We start from the raw sequence: 16,911 nt of genomic DNA on the forward strand, positions 1-16,911 counted from the left end.
AATCTCAAAGAGTAGGAGCCATCCCTCTCCAGGGAAATATCTTTAGCGAGACCAGAAAGTGCGTGCACCTCGCTACCCCTCCTAGCCGTGGCCAGCAAGACCAAAAACAGAGTTTTTCTCGTCAAATTAGGTAAACTAGCCAACCGGAGAGGCTCAAAGTCCTCCGATGCAAGGAAACGGAGAACCACAAACAGATCCCAGGCAGGGAGCTGTGATCTTGAGAGAGCTGCGTCAAGGGCAGCTCCCTTAAGCACGCTTGAAATGACGCCGTCAAGATTGATCTTGCGACCGAGCTGTCTAAGAGTGGAAGAAATCGCAGACCTTCTAACTCGCAGTGAAGAAGGAGAGACCCCCCTACTAGCCAACCAAGAGAGGTGGTTGGCTACCTCCATGGACCTTGGGGAAAGATGTTGAACCTTATTCTCAGAGCACCACTTGGCCCATGCAGCCCAATGAGAAGAGTAAACGGAGCTAGTTGAGTCTCTGTGTGCTTTCTGTACCAGTTTCAAAGTTGTGGCCGAGGCCCCGGCACGACGCAGAGCGATTCTGACAGAATCCAGCCGTGAAGCTGCAACGCTTGCGGATTCTCGTGCGGGACCCCTGACCTGGGCTGTAACAGGTCGCCCCTTCGAACGCCTAGAGGAATGGGTGGGCGCACTGCCAGCCGCAGAAGGTCCGGATACCAGTGCTGGCTGGGCCAAAGAGGAGCAACCAGCACCAGCGCTGGCTTTTCCAGATCCACTTTTCTTACTACCTTCCCTAGCAGGCAAAACGGAGGAAAAGCATACGCCTGCAGATTTGACCAATCCAGATCCAACGCGTTCACCGCCCACGCCAGAGGGTCCGGGAACGGTGAGACGAAAAGGGGAAGCCTGGTGGAGAATCTCGTTGCAAACAGATCTATGCAAGGCTTGTCTACTTGAACCCAAAAGCGGTCCAACGCCTGGTGGGAGAGGGTCCATTCTGAGTGCAGAACCTTGTCCCCCCGACTGAGGGCATCCGCCAAAACATTGAGCGTGCCCTTCAGGTACTTGGCTGAGAGAAGTATGTTGTGCGAGCTGCACCAAACCAACAGACGGCAAGCGCTCTCCGACAGCTTCTGCGAGCGTGTGCCCCCCTGCCGATTTATGTAAGCGGCCACAGTCGTATTGTCCGTGTGGACTTGAACATGACTGCCCCCCAGAAGCGGCAGGAAAGCCTGTAAACCCAGAGACACAGCCTCCAGCTCCAGCACGTTTATGTGCTGTGGAGCTAGGGAGAGATCCCACAGACCTGAGGCTGTCTGATCGGCCAGATGAGCACCCCAGCCTGTCATGGATGCATCTGTAACAAGAATGTTCTCCGGCGCCGGAGGAACGATCGGAACACCCTGAGAGACCCAGGGGAGCAGCCAAACACTTGTAGTGTTGTTGAACCAACTCCCCAGTCCTATGCGAACATTCCAGCCCTGAGAGGCTTGGTCCCACTGCCTCCTCAAAGCCGCCTGAAACGGCCTCTTGTGGACCCTGCCTAGAGGCACAAGGGGAGCCATCGATTCCATCTGCCCCAGTAGGGAGGACAACTCCCGGGCCGTGGACACACTCTTTCCTTTCAACGAGCGAACCAAGTTCTGAAGCTTGTCCACCCTCTTTTGAGAGGGACGGACTAACCACTCCACCGTATCGAAATCCATGCCCAGGTAAGTGAAGCGTTGGGATGGTTCTAACTCTGACTTCCCTAGATTGACTGTAAAGCCCAGCTGAGCCGCCAGGTCGAGAACCCTCGCAGTCTGAGTTCTGCACATGTACTGGTCCTGATGCAGATTCAACCAATCGTCTAAATACGCCCGTAGGCGTACCCCCTCTTGTCTGACAAGGGAGCAAAGCTGGCGAACGACCAGCGTGAAGATCCAGGGGGCCAGGGAAAGCCCGAAGGGGAGTGCCCGAAATTGAAACACTTTCTCGCCCCACAGAAAGCGCAGCCATTTCCTGTCTTGAACATGCATGAGCACATGGAAATATGCGTCGGTGAGATCCACCGACGTGGCCCAATCTCCCGGACGCAGAGCTTCCCTTACAGAGAGAGGAGTCTCCATGACAAACTTGACTACCCGTAGGTATTTGTTCAGGGTGGACAGGTCCAAAACAGGCCTCCATGCCCCTGAGGCTTTGGGCACCACGAACAGCCTGCCGTAAAAGCCGAGGGACTCTCGATCTCGAACTTCCTCTATCGCACCCTTCAGGAGTAGGGAAGCCACCTCCGCATGAACGGCTGACTTGGCTTCCGGGTCCACGGGATATCTGAAAGCCGGAGGTATCCTGGACAGAGGTGCCTTCCCCTCTGCCCAGAGGAGACGGAATCCCGAACGCACTATTCCCAAAATCCACCGGCTGGACACCAGGCGTGTCCAGGCGGCCAAGGCCCTGGAGGGGCCACCCGCCGCCACCACGGCGGGGGTTACTGGGAATAGTGGCTCGGGAGACCCTCATTGGGGGTGAGGCTTGTGCCCCGACCCCCGAGAACCCCCAAAGGAGCCTCTCTTCGGGTAAGGCGCGCCTCGCCCCCTACCCCGAAAAGAGGTGGACTGATTTTGCATCTTGCCCCCCCCAGACGAAGAAGGCTGAGCCTTACTCTGGGAGGTAGGCTTGCTCTGAACCTTCTGAAAGCCGTGGTGAGCAATCCTTGCAATAGCCAGATCCCTAGCGTCCTGGGTTTCCTTCTGCAAAGCGTCCAAAGAGGAAGTACCCAGCAGCGACCCTTCCGTAAACGGGGATACCTTAAGTCTGTCAATGGTACCCCTGTCTCGGATCTTTGAACCCGCCAAAAAGGCAGTTCTGCGGGAATGTACAGCATGCCCGTAAAGCCTGGCTGCCAAGCTCAATTGTTCCTGAGAGACCTTGGCAAGCGTCGCCAACAGAGTTGTCACATCCTCCTGGGAGGCGTCGTAACGGAACTCAAACGGGTCTAACGATGAAGCGATAGACCTAGACAAAGAGCGTTGGAGAGAACTAGAGACGGAACCCAACTCGAGCAGAGATCTACCCGTCTCCTCCAAAGCCTGAAGAGCAGACTCCGTGTAAGGGACTGATCTATCCCTGGCATACCCGTCCTCCCGCAGAGAAAGCAGTTCCGGAGTCACCGGTAGAACTGATCTCGGCAAAGCGAAAGAGTCAAGTAGAGCGACGGGACGAACCGACAGTTTAGAGCTCTTTGAGAGCGCAGAACAAGGAACGTGTTGACCCGCTTTAGCCAACCAGGGGCCCACCACCTCCGGCGCCTCCCCATGCTGTGACAACAGCGGAAAGGCATCGGACATAGCTCGACCTTTCGCAAAAACCTTCGACATCTCGACCGCCACAGAGGGGGACTCCCGGAATCGGAACGAACTTTTCGGTTCCTTAGCACTCCTGAAATCCCCTAAGGCAGAAGGAGGATGGACAAACTGAGATTTGTTCACCGCCACCTCCTCCTCGAGATATTTCGAAGCCACTCCAGCCGCCAGAGCCACCGCATCTGGCAGCTGCCGTGGCAAAAAGAATCCAGCACCTTCAGCCTGAGAGGCGGCACCGTCATCCAGGTAGCCTTCGTGCCCTTCCGTGCACTCCGGAGACTGGTCCCCGTACTGACTAACAGAGTCAAGTCCAGAGCCAGCCATACTACCACCAACTTCCTGCCCCCTGGGCAGAAGCAGATGCCCTTCAACCTGACTACGGCCAGGAAGAATAGGAACATCTGTTCGCTTGTCAGGGCTCTTCGCACCCACTGACACCCCGACTAAGCGGTGGATATCAGCCGATGTTTCAGAACTTTCACCTGGGATGAGACCCGAGGCTACTCCCTCAAGACAACGCTCACGTGGAGTGCACATACCTTGTGAAGAAGAACGGACACCGGCCGGAGACCCCACGGGAGCCTGAGAGATCCCATCCTGAGACGCATGCACGTCCGCCCTCGTAACAGTAGCAGAGGGAGGCAAACGCACACTGGCCAGCGACGACGTACCACCGACCCCTGCCGGCAGCGCACGTATCTCCGCCTTAGTTGACGAAACTTCAGCCGCTAAGGCCGAAACCTGAGAGCTTAATGTCAAAAGCAAAGAAGCAAAATCCGCAGATGCAAGCCCAGAACCTACAGGCGAGACATCCCCTACAACATGCTTAACCCCGAGCAAGGGCTTCTCCGTAGGTTTAGCAGACGAACCGGAAACTCCGGGCACGCCAACAACAACATCACTACATTTTTTGGATTCTGAACCCGAAAGAGACACGGGCGTATCGCCGTGCGTTTTAGAACTTCTAGAACTTCTAGAGCTTTTCTTAACAGGAGAGGGCGAAGCAGCTACATGTTTAGATGTTGACCTCTTCCCGTCCGCATTGTCGGCCATGATGAAAACAACTCACAAACAAATTTGGAAAAAATTTTGTAAGTCCGAAAACAAGCCAACAATGCCGCCAAAATTCAGGTAAAAAAATGGAAAGATCTCACCTCAACAGCAAATGCGAAGTCCGGTGACAAGAAGACACCAAGGGGAACACAAACCAGGTCTGGAAGACCAAGCAAGTAGGCTGAAAACACAGCCGGAGCGTACCAAACACGACCAGCTCCACTGAGCGCTGAGAGTAGAATGACAAGATGGCGGCATATGCGCGCGCATATGGAAGGCAGCCTCCCTTACGGGCTGGCCTGGATACCCTTACGGGTCTCGGTCACTCTTTTTTAGAGGCGTCTTCCTTGTTGCTAAGGGGACGCGTACAGCGGTATCAGCACTGAACTATGGGTTAATTGCTATATGTGAGTTGGGTAAGATATGTAATTTAATTGAAATACATCATCGATACATAAACACAGACCTGTGCACACTCAAAACGCTCATCAGTAGTAAACAAACCAAATTTCAGTAGTTTTTAAAATGTTTCAGTAGTTTGTTTGTTTGTTTGTTGAACGCCCAGCCGACCACGAAGGGCCATATCAGGGCAGTACTGCTTTGACATATAACGTGCGCCACACACAAGACAGAAGTCGCAGCACAGGCTTCATGTCTCACCCAGTCACATTATTTTGACACCGGACCAACCAGTCCTAGCACTAACCCCATAATGCCAGACGCCAGGCGGAGCAGCCACTAGATTGCCAATTTTAAAGTCTTAGGTATGACCCGGCCGGGGTTCAAACCCACGACCTCCCGATCACGGGGCGGACGCCTTACCACTAGGCCAAGCGTGCCGGTTGTTTCAGTAGTAAGCTGTAACGACAGTTCAAGACATAATTCTGCTCACAAAGCACACAAACTGAAACACTATGACGCAGTAGAATGGGAATTACTTTTTATTAACAAGCCAAGGTGAAACATCAACACTGTTGTAACATTTGTTCTGAAAATGTCTTTGGTCTCGTCATTCTGACATTCATTCATCACTGGACTGTTTGCCATCAGCTTTTTCGGCAGCAACTTTTTTGCCAGCAGCAGCCTGGCGTTTCCTCGCCTGCACAGTAGAGTTGTGGGCAGATTTTAGCTTTGCAAGCTCTTCTTTCGTGAAGTTCTTGCAGGTGTCAGAGAAGGCGATTTTACGATCTCCAGGTTGTCTTGAGAATAACTGGACTTCCAGCACTGTTGTCCCGTTTTCTTCTTCTTTGGTGACAGAGCTGGTGTCTCCTCTTCACTATCTGAATTTCGCACTCTTTCTTTCATGTCCATGTTTCACTTCAATCACAAGTTGCCATGCAGACGCTGGACGAACTAAGTCTAAGAACAAAGACTCAATGCTGAGAACGGGCGCGCTTCCAGTAAATCGGAAAACGTCTTTTCAGTGCATTGGCCAACTAATTGGTCAAAACATCTTAAAACAGAAAAAAAGTACACCATTTTTTTTTGGAGTAAAACATCGGAATTTCGGAATTTTAATTAAAAATCCGTAGCACCGTATTCTGCATATAAAAATCGGAGAAATTATGGAGAAACCATAGATGTGCACAGGTAAACATCATTCTTATTTTTGACCAAAATATGACAATTTGTTTAAACTCTCGCTAGCACGGTCTCAGAGAACAACAACTGTCTCGATCTGTATAAAATGTCATAGTATGGTCAAAAATACAAATAATGCATATTGTATTTGACTAAAACCATTAGATCAAACAGAAATATATCATCAGATACAGAAAGAAATCGGTCTTGCATTCAGCAAGAGTCATTACCAGGGATCGTGCAAGCCTTTCTCAAAACTTGTACTTCTTTTCAATTTCAAACCCTAGCTTTCATGTAAACTCTGAAATACCAACAAATAAAGTAAGTCTAAAAAAAATCTTATAACAAGTAAATATGAGAAACTGGTCAAATTGTGTATGAACTAGTAATAGTATGAGTTTTTGCACACACTTGAATAACCTAACAATTAACTTGAAATGTTACATGTATGATTGTTCTTTGCCCAATAATTCAGCCATAAACTGGATTCAGGGGTTAAACTACAGACTCCAGATTACACATACCTCCAAAATTCTCAGCATGTTGTTCTTGAAGCCCTCGATATTGGTCTCCACTTGTGGGTTCATATCCTCAGGACGTTGAATCAGACGCTCCAACACTTCTAAGGGCAACTCTGCTGGAGAATCCTCATTCTGTTCAAAATAAAAAGTCTTGTGAGTAACAAGGACATTTATGGGAAATCGGAATTCCTCTGCTGTAACCTCATGAATATCAATGAGTAGCACATGGACCAATCGCTGGGTAATGCCAGAGATTGTTCCAGCCAGCTTAGCGTGGATGATTTCCCCTTGACCTCGTTCGGTCACTCTCCTCTTTGTCTACCTGCAGACAACATCATTTTTGCTCTGTCTCTACTTTTGACTTATTCTAAATGTGTGTTGCGTGTACACTTACAAACATGCAGTGAGGAAAAAAGATGAGAGAAAAGTCACATACAGAATGATCGAGTCTTAAAAATACTTCTTTTCGTAGAACACATTACAAGGCAACTGTGTTGTTTGATAGTGGGTACAAACACAAGTTTTTCTTCTGAAGTTCATCAGGAATGAGAAGATACTGGCTTTCATGACCAAACGTGATGTCACTAAAATTCATGCGCAACAAAATAATTGTTGGGTTAAATTACGAAATCAGCCTCCGCCCATCCTTCTTACCAGAGTATTCAAAACTGAAACACGATAGTCACCTCAAGCGCTACAGTTTATCAATTGAGAATAAATCATTACCATTTTTTTTATTTGTGTTGTTGTGCATCACAATCTGAACACTGAAGAGGTCCTCAACAACTAATCAAATCAAGTCAAGTCAAGAAACTCACTTGATCATCTGCTAAACAAAAGAACTTATATTCAATCATAAATGTGTACTTACTTCTGCTTCTTCCTCCGCTTCCTCCTCTTCCTCCTCCTCTTCCTCACCCTTGTCAGGACTTGGCTGCAAAACACAATACGTTCATGGAATGGATATTTTCCAAAATACAGGGGAATTCAACTATATTGCGGTCCACTATATCGCAAATTCAGCTATATCGCGAAGACATCTTGGACCCAAAAAAAACCAGGACCTACCTTCAATCAATTTTTTTTATTTCTATTTTTTCCCCCCGTCTGCAGTCCCGGTTTTGCTTGGTGAAGAAGCACCTTTTCTCTCATGGACTAGTACAGCACTTCTCAAAGCAATTTTCAAATTTTATCTCCACTGCCCACTGAACCCCTCCTGTTCCTCCCTCCCTTTTCTGGTTCTTAGTGTTCTAAGCCGTAGTGGCCGTAGTTGGTTTTCTTTGGTTGCGGACCCCCCGCGTTTTTTGCAATCTCTTTTTTTTTATACCCCAAAGACCGCGATATAGTGGAAGTCTTCTGTAACTCTTGTCAGGTTTTTTATGGCCCGTGGAAGAGTTGTAATTCTTAGAGGTGAGACATGCTAACTAGAGCTCAGTGGGAAGTACCACTGGTGACTCGCCGTTGGCTCTAAAGTAAAAAGTGAACTCTCATCTGTGTGTTTTCAAGAAAAGGCATGACATTGAGCAGACAGTGTAACGACATACTTTTTCTTTCAAAAACATGCAGATGTGAGTTCATTGTTTAAAATCCCTGCAAGCAATAAAACACTTAAGTTCGTTATATAACATATTGTAAAGTGTAGCTGGAAATTAAGCTATGAATGCATCTGGGTGGCCGAGTGGTAACGCACTTGCGCTCGGAAGCGAGAGGTTGCGAGTTCGACCCTGGGTCAGGGCGTAAGCAATTTTCTCCCCCCTTTCCTAACCTAGGTGGTGGGTTCAAGTGCTTGTCTTTCGGATGAGACGAAAAACCGAGGTCCCTTCGTGTACACTACATTGGGGTGTGCACGTTAAAGATCCCACGATTGACAAAAGGGTCTTTCCTGGCAAAATTGTATAGGCATAGATAAAAATGTCCACCAAAATACCCGTGTGACTTGGAATAATAGGCCGTGAAAAGTAGGATATGCGCCGAAATGGCTGCGATCTGCTGGCCGATGTGAATGCGTGATGTATTGTGTAAAAAATTCCATCTCACACGGCATAAATAAATCCCTGTGCCTTGAATATGTGCGCGATATAAATTGCATAAAATAAAAATATAAAAAAATAAATCCCTGCGCTTAGAACTGTACACACGGAATACGCGCGATATAAGCCTCATATTGATATTGATTGATCTCTCACCGGCTTCAAAGGTTTGTCTGGAGCGTAGATATCCTTGATGTAGATCTCTCCAGTTATGGGATCCAGCTTCTGGCCTACACGCCGTCTCTTTAGGTCTGGGTCTGGCATCTGAGAAATGAAGGAAGAAAACCAGTGATTTTAACAATTCAGTTATGTTTCCACATTGCGAAATGTCCATGTAAAGAAGACTCGGCAACCGGGTAAGCGCTTTCACAACACCCACTCAGTATGAAAATGGAGCTGTATTTTTCACTCATACGATAAAGAAAACACCCAAGAAACTGATAATGTAACTTTTTCATGACCAATATTTAGACAGTTTTACCTGTCTCCCTAAGGGGTGCCTAGCAAAGGAATGATGGCATGTGATACACTGACTCATTCCAGTCCTTTCTTCCTGGTAAAACATGAAAACTGATACCTGAAGCTAATCATGCTACAGTGAAACCCCCCTTTTTTAGACCTTCAATAATCTGAGAAAATCACGTCTTAAAAAGGAGGGAGTCTTAAAATGGGGGTAAATTTACAGAGGTTATGAACAAAAAGTCTGAGAAAACATGGTCTCAAAAGGGAGGGAGTCTTAAATTGGGACGTCTTAAATGGGGGTTCCACTGTATCACTCATAGTCACACACACACGGGTGCCAGCAAAATACAGTTATATATGGAAATGTTAATTTGCTTCAGATCTATCCCTTTCCAGACAATACAATCCAAAACCATACAACTCAGTTCAATGTAATTCTTTCTTGTCTGTTGATTGGGTATCAACAGACATGTGTTTGTCGTGTGATGGGTATCAACAAAAATGTGTCTGTGCCCGGCAGTGTACCTTGATATTGACAATGAAGTCAGGTTTGAGTTTCCAGCTTTTGATCAGCTCCAACTGGTCCTTGATCGTCATCGTCGCTTCCGACACGCAGGGAAAGTCATCCAGCACGTAACCTGAGACAAGAAGTCAAAGAGGGGATACAGTGGGAAACCTGAGACAAGAAGTCAAAGAGGGGATACAGTGGGAAACCTGAGACAAGAAGTCAAAGAGGGGATACAGTGGGAAACCTGAGACAAGAAGTCAAAGAGGGGATACAGTGGGAAACCTGAGACAAGAAGTCAAAGAGGGGATACAGTCGGAAACCAGAGACAAGAAGTCAAAGAGGGGATACAGTGGGAAACCCCTTTTTTAAGACCCCCCAATTTAAGACATTTCCCCCCCCCCCCCCCCCCCCACCAACACCACTATTTATGACTCCACTTTTTCAGATCTTCTCTCCATAACCTCCTTAAATGTACCTCCATAAGGGCTCTCTCCTTTATAAGACCTCATTTTCGGAGAATGATGGCGTTCTTAATTTTAAAAGAAGTGTACGTGCCACTGCAATGTCAAAAATAACAGTTGTACACAAGATGCAGAAGGTAACATTGGAGCAGTGTCAAAAGTGCCCCTACACTGAAAGTGATGGCTTCTTATGGAAGGTATGGGTTATGTAGTCAAGTTAATTGGTACAGCTCCTAAATCCATCATAAAAATCCATCTGCCTATCTGACCAGTTTATGCTCTTGCTGTCTTTCTGTCTTCATCAGTTTCTTTCTTTCTTTTTTCCTTTCAGTTAACAACATTTTGGAAGAACAGGCATAGCTTTAAACCTTTATCCTCATAACGCAAAGTTCAGGTCAGTTCACTTCAGCTCTCTGTTTTCTTCTTCGCCTTTTAATAAAAACAGGTTGGAAGAAAATGTGCAGCTTTGAACCTTCATCTTAATAAACCTGTACATTTCAGCCATTATCTCCCTCATTCCCCTCTCTTCCCCGTTATCATCCACTCACCATGGTGAGCCACTTCTGGTGAGTCAATTTTCTCCTTGATGATCTGGAAGACTATATCCTCAGGGACAGCCTCTCCCCTGGTGAGGATCTCAACACAACGCTGGCCGATTTCTGTCTGCAGCTCCATGTTTTGCATGATCAACTCTGTGGCTGTGGACATACACACGTAAAAAATATGCAAATAGATGCTCACACAAGAGCATTTACAATGCCACCCTAGGTCACGCATGGCTAATGCATTAGTGTCAAAAGTCTGTACTTCTCATTCAGTTCTTGTCTTTGTGTGTGTGTGTGTGTGTGTGTGTGTGTGTGTGTGTGTGTATGTGTGTATGTGTGAATGTGTGTGTGTGTGTAGTGTGTGTGTGTGTGTGTGTGTAGTGTGTGTGAGTAGTATGTGTGTGCGTGTGCATGCACACACGCATCAGAGTCTGTGTGGATATCAACTATGCATATATACATTAGATTAACAACCTCCCCCCAACAATGGTTCCCCCCCAAAACAGGAACAGAACACATAACATGCAAACTTTGCTTCTATTTTGACTTACAGTTGATGAGTTGACACTTCCACTCCTGGGCAAAGCGCCGCGCCAGTGTGGATTTTCCCACGCCAGGCTTGCCGAGGATGATGAAACAGGTTGGTTTTGAGTGCAGGAACCGTAGTTCAGCCTGAAATGTTCAAACGGAATTTTCAATAATTCAATGTCTAATGTAATCACACAATATGTGATTTCCTTCATATCATATGCTATATAGATATTCATCCTTTTATTGCTTCCAGCTTATAAGCTGATGAAAATTAATGTCCTCAAGTAGATGCACATTTGTTGCTATGTACATCAGTACATGCGTGCTCTCATGTGTGTAATTATGTGTCTGTTTGTCTGTGCAACTGTGTGTTTGTATGCTCATTATTGTTCTTGTACAGCTGTAAGCTCATGCATAAAATCTCCAAATATGTGTGCCGGTATGAATAGATTTTAAATCCAACCATTTCAGTATTCAACTATATACCAAGCCTCTTGATATAAACAAGTGAACAATTGACTATTCATCTTGTTGTATCCTTATGAGTGAAGCAAAACAAATTATGAGCACCAGAACCATTGTAAGACCTTCAACTATCTTATTTTCTGCCAAAGCACTATAACTGCTTATTGCAAAATATTCCTTCCTATCAAGGACATCTGACAGATCACCATGCATATATATATATATATATATCAGCCCAGGCTTATTACCTGAGATAATAGCATTATTCCAATTGAATACATACCACAAACTCAACAGTTTGGCCGAGTATAAATTGTTTGCTCAACTTATTTCATAACTGACACCTTCATCAACTCGCACAATTATTTCTGCAGAAAGATTTCCATTCTGCACAACAGGCTGTTGAGCTTTGGCATGCGTACCTGTTCAAGGATATCCTCCATTCCTTGTTAAAACCAGGACAGATCTTTGCTTGTGTACAGTACCCGGAGAAAGAAACGCAACTCATTCGCGCCAACTTTTGCAAGTGATTTTTCATCATTTTCAAATTGTCGTAAATTATGAACCAGATAAGGTAAACCAAAAAGAAAAACAAATTCGTGGAGGATATTTTACTGGCTCTAAGATTAGTACATAATCGTTTTTGTTTTTTACTTTTTCATAAATTGTGTTTCACAGGTCAAGTGAGTCATGATTGCAGGCAAACGTGTCACTTCAACACGTTACAAAAATCAAAAAAATGCATATTTTTTAACAAGGTAAAGACACTTGTGGAGGCAATTCATTTCTCAACAAGATAACTAAATTAGAATTATTCGCCAAAGTGTTTGATACAAATGAGCATATATCACTTGGACAGTGTTAAAAAGGGTTGTTTGGCAAAAGCTCCTTCGCATGAAATCGACGTAATGTTTTATTGGAAAACCAGGTGCTATTTGTGGCCAAGTGTCTGGTCTACACGAACAGACTATAACTAGAAAAAAAATCCGAATTTACATGGGAAGGAATAAGGTATCTTCACAAAACAAACCAATTTACCTCATCCTCTGAATACGGATCAGTGTGCATGTTGTTCAGCATGGCCTTGACCTCTGCCGACACCTGCGACTCGTCAGGAACGCTGACTGCGTCCATGGTAATGACCTTTGGCTCTGCGTTCTCTGCTTCCGCCACAGTCTCCATTAGGGGACCAGAGGTCTCCAAAACCTCCTGAGATGAAAACAAGCAGCATTGGTCAAAAAGCAATAAGTCTGTTGAAGATCTATTTCTATGTCCATCCAATACAAAGATCATTCGGTCAACTTTCTTGTGAATGTTTCATTTTGTCCATATCTAAACATTCCACAAACTAATATTTCTTCTTGTTTCATTCTTGCAATAAGCAACACACACTAAAATGTTCACAGCTTAAATCACTTATTCAGGCATGAAAACTGAAAAAAAACAAAAAACTGAAAAAAAAATTCGAAGTCGCATAGCGCCACGTTTTGCAGGCGCAAAGCGCCAAGACTTCTAGGGGGGTCCGGGGGCATGCACCCCCGGAAATTTGTTTTTTCAAGGGTGCAATTTGGTGCAATCTGGGGCTATCTGAGCCTTAAAATTGGATTCAAACATGGCCCCAAAATACATGAGTTGTTCTTTGCTACTGGTCACAAGTGGGGGTCAGCTCACACGGACGCATTTTTCAATACAGTCTAGGGGAGAAACTGGTCACAAAGCACCCAGTACATGCCAGAGAGATAGGAGAATCGGCACAATCAAAGAAAATACCAAAATCATTCAATAGATATGGAAATATTAAGATTTACTGTGAAAATGCCAGCAAAAATGGCGTCCAAAAACGGGAACGCACACTTGGTGCGTCTTTGAAGACTTACCTCCCGTTCTGTGTTGTTGATAATAGTCGTGTTTGTGCTGTTGTTGTTGAAATAGTATCTAATAAAACTGATGCAGTTCTTGAAATGTTGCACATTATTGTTGTCTTTGTGAAATGCGAGAGTGTTCTGAGGCGTAATCTGCATACGGCTGATGTCCCACATAGGGTACCCCACTTCGATCAGCGTATCACTCCAAATGAGCTTCATAGCAGAAAAGCAGATACACTACCAACACCCTGCATAACAGATCTACAAGTCTGAGCCAGAATCATTGAAATTTACTTTCTGTATAAAATATTGCAATCAAATTTGTTCACGATGTCCCACAAATAACGCAGGTTACCCTCGCCTTCGATTCAAAGTAACTCCAATCTGACTTAATTACAATCGAAACGAAGATGACAAACTGATTCACCACAAATTTGTGGTATTTTACACACAAATTTCAACTGTGTTGTTTCGCGATAAACAGCCATAAACAAACAAATGTGGCGCCGTCACGTCGCCTTGGAAGGAATAACGCAGGTGACCAAGGCTTGTTTCCGATACCTGTCTGATTAAAATCATCGTTTTTTCACGAATGACGGCTCTTTGGCAGATCTGGTGAGTTGGAAACTGTCTATGAATGTTTCATTTAATGTCAAATGCGTACATTCTTGTCGATATTGTTACCTTTGGGCTCATAAATTAAGTCAATGGTCGTGTTTTCCTAAAGTGACTTTTGTCAGCATAGAACTTACTGTGCTTTGATCATTGACTGAGAAGAATCTTCCGATGACACTAGTTCATTTCACTACGCGACTGCAGATCTGCAAGGAAACTTATGGCAGGGGAAATAAGCTTAACTGAAGACGAATAAGCGGAGTAACTGTTCTTCAACGGATTGCTCTTACACTGATCTAGATAATTTTATTTAGATCTTGTCGTCTGCTAGTCTGCTAGTAAGTAGTCTTCGGTCGTGTGAAAGTCACATCTATTTCGACTGTGTGCATCGATCCGTGTAGTGAAATGTTGATCTTTGATGATTTGGCAACATAACTTCGCCACAAGTGCTTCGAGTGTATCTTTTCAAAACGTCTTTTAACAAGACTGTGTTTCGACAGCCCAGACGGGGAGGATCCTCGATAGCTCACAGGGTATATAATGTTTTCCGCCGTTTTTTTAAAGAATCCTTTCAAATTTACTATTCCAAAAGTACCCTATGACACGACTCGAGTGGCAAAGAACATTCTCTGCGATTCCTGTCTCAGTCCGTGCAGCCGTTTCGGGTCCCATCGTCATCATACAAACATACACACAGACACACAAAAACCAGCTTTAAAAGTTAGATTATGTAAGAACCATGTGAACCAGTGATTTTTTCTTATGTACATCAGATACTACAGTATTTCTGCTTGATGAAAAGCTATATTTCAAAAACAAAACTAGAGATTTGAATTTTGACCACTTTTCCCCCTTTCTGTCACCAGTACTGAAGAACAACTCACATACAAAATGAAGCAATCTGGTGCTCATTTGAGAGCAAATCTACTTCTTTTTCAGGCATTAAAAAGGGATAACAACAAGCTGGTATTGTCATGAAATATATATATAAATAGAATTTTATATCAGACTACTAGGGGGGGGGGGGGGGGTCCAGGGGCATGCTGCCCCGGGAAAAAAAATGTCAGTGGGTACAAAATAAGAGAGAGAGAGAGAGAGAGAGAGAGAGAGAGAGAGAGAGAGAGAGAGAGAGAGAGAGAGAGAGAGAGAGAGAGAGAGAGAGAGAGAGTGTCAACAATCTATGACACGACTGCCAACTAGTCTCGGCCCGCTCAAAAAACAATGACCGAGACTTTCAGTAATTCCTTCGCGTGACGTCTAACCCTCTTACGCCATAATGTGATGTCTTCAAATGACGAAATGTTAAAGTTTCTACCACAGACATACACACGCACAAACACACGCACAAACGCACAGACAAAGTTACGATCGCATAGGCTACACTTCGTGAGCCAAAAAACGGAATCGCACAAATAAATCGGATGGCCCATTGAAAATAATCGGAAAAGTCGGAAAAAACGGAGAATTTTCATCCCTGCTTATTATTATCCATCTGCAAATATAAATGCCAGTAACTCCGTTATTCTAAGACGATACACACATCAAAATGACCAATTAACTGCCGCCTATTCATCATTAAGAAAGATATGTATTGCGCGCAAGCGCATGAGTATGTTAATTTTTGTTTTCAATGATGTGATCCAAGCTTCAAAACTCCTTCTCTTCTGAATGTGCATATTAACAGGAGATAAAGCGTTTATTTTACGCATTGAACATTTACTAGATCATCTGCATGACTATAAAGTCTAGAAACACAAAAAAGCCTCAAGATTTATTACAAATGTCATTCATGTTCGTCCACTAAGTGACCATGATCAATGTTATACTATTGTGTACATACCAGTATTATTATTCCCCAGTATATTTAAAGCTTAACTTAAATAAGGAAAACCCACAATCAATTGTCTTGGGAAGATAACATAAATTTCCAGGTTATCTTGATCGTTCCCAGGGAAATTTTTCTTCTGCAATTGAATCCTCTGAATTTGCATAACTTGACCTTTTAAGTTTAAAAAGTCATTTGAATTGCCTGTCGAGTTATAAAATGTACTGTACTACAGATGCAAGTGTTTTATTTTACAATATAATTATGTGTTTTGGCCATGCATCCTTTTGAGAGAAAAAAGTTACAGCTGAAGGAAGAAAAAATGGTGGCTGAAAGCAGGGTTTCTCTCTTTTTCTTCGACCAGCAGCACAAACGATCAAATTAAACGCATTTTGGCGCTCATTCGGTGTGTTAATGTCACTGGAAACTTAATTTGTTTGGGTTGATAAAAGGGACTTCGATCAGAAGTAACGCAATAATGGCACTGGATTCTGAGCTTTGAATTAACAACGGTAAAGTTCAAAAGTACCCAATACGAAATAACCAATTGTCTTACTTGAAACGCTTCTTTTTTTTCCAAGCAGAAAGTAATAGTTTTGTGAAGCTACCGCTGAGTCAATGGCTGTCAAAGCAAGATGGTCACTAAAAAGGCGAACAAAATCGTCTGCCGTTCGGCAAAACGAGAGCAAATGCAAGCAGACGTAAAGAGGACAGAACATCGCTATTTTAGCACAACAACTTAGAAAGTATATCGCAGTGATAAAACGTTTAATAGAAACTCAAACAACAAGTACACTTACACCTCCACTGTTGTCCGCCATAGTTGAATCGTCTCCAAGGAGGCAGATTGCAGGACCGGGCAGAATGTATTTAATGTCAAGGTTATTACATTTGCAAATAAAAATTACCAAATTGTAATTGCAAGTGTAACATTTACTTTCGGAGCTGTTTTGTTACGCTGTGTTAAAAATGTGTTGTTGATTTTCCTGCAATGACAAGCAACGAAAAATAATATTCACAGGCGACTGCATTAAAAAGAAATCTTATTTTCTTTTCTGTGTCAACATTTTGAAGATGTTTTGAACACAGTTGCACCTTTGCTAACTTTGTGATCAACGTGTTTATGCTTGTAACAGTAA

At 44.4% G+C, this 16,911-nt stretch overlaps 1 protein-coding gene across 5 annotated transcripts in view; it reads right to left on the bottom strand.

Annotated features, from left to right (window-relative positions):
• Window positions 1-16,691, bottom strand: part of LOC138962054 (adenylate kinase 9-like) — a 74,561-nt gene extending 57,870 nt beyond the window's left edge. For all 5 annotated transcript variants that reach the window (XM_070333757.1, XM_070333755.1, XM_070333756.1 and 2 more), the window contains exons 1-8: window positions 16,573-16,691; window positions 12,506-12,676; window positions 11,023-11,143; window positions 10,475-10,624; window positions 9,483-9,595; window positions 8,652-8,759; window positions 7,337-7,399; window positions 6,469-6,597 (exon numbers count right to left, since the gene is read on the bottom strand). In XM_070333757.1, coding sequence (XP_070189858.1) covers window positions 6,469-6,597; window positions 7,337-7,399; window positions 8,652-8,759; window positions 9,483-9,595; window positions 10,475-10,624; window positions 11,023-11,143; window positions 12,506-12,676; window positions 16,573-16,593 — 876 coding nt within the window. In that variant the 5' untranslated portion in view covers window positions 16,594-16,691. The remainder of the gene's footprint in view (window positions 1-6,468; window positions 6,598-7,336; window positions 7,400-8,651; window positions 8,760-9,482; window positions 9,596-10,474; window positions 10,625-11,022; window positions 11,144-12,505; window positions 12,677-16,572) is intronic.
• Between the last annotated feature and the right edge of the window lie 220 nt (window positions 16,692-16,911).

Source organism: Littorina saxatilis, linkage group LG3 (assembly GCF_037325665.1).
Source record: "Littorina saxatilis isolate snail1 linkage group LG3, US_GU_Lsax_2.0, whole genome shotgun sequence".
Lineage (NCBI taxonomy): Eukaryota > Metazoa > Mollusca > Gastropoda > Littorinimorpha > Littorinidae > Littorina > Littorina saxatilis.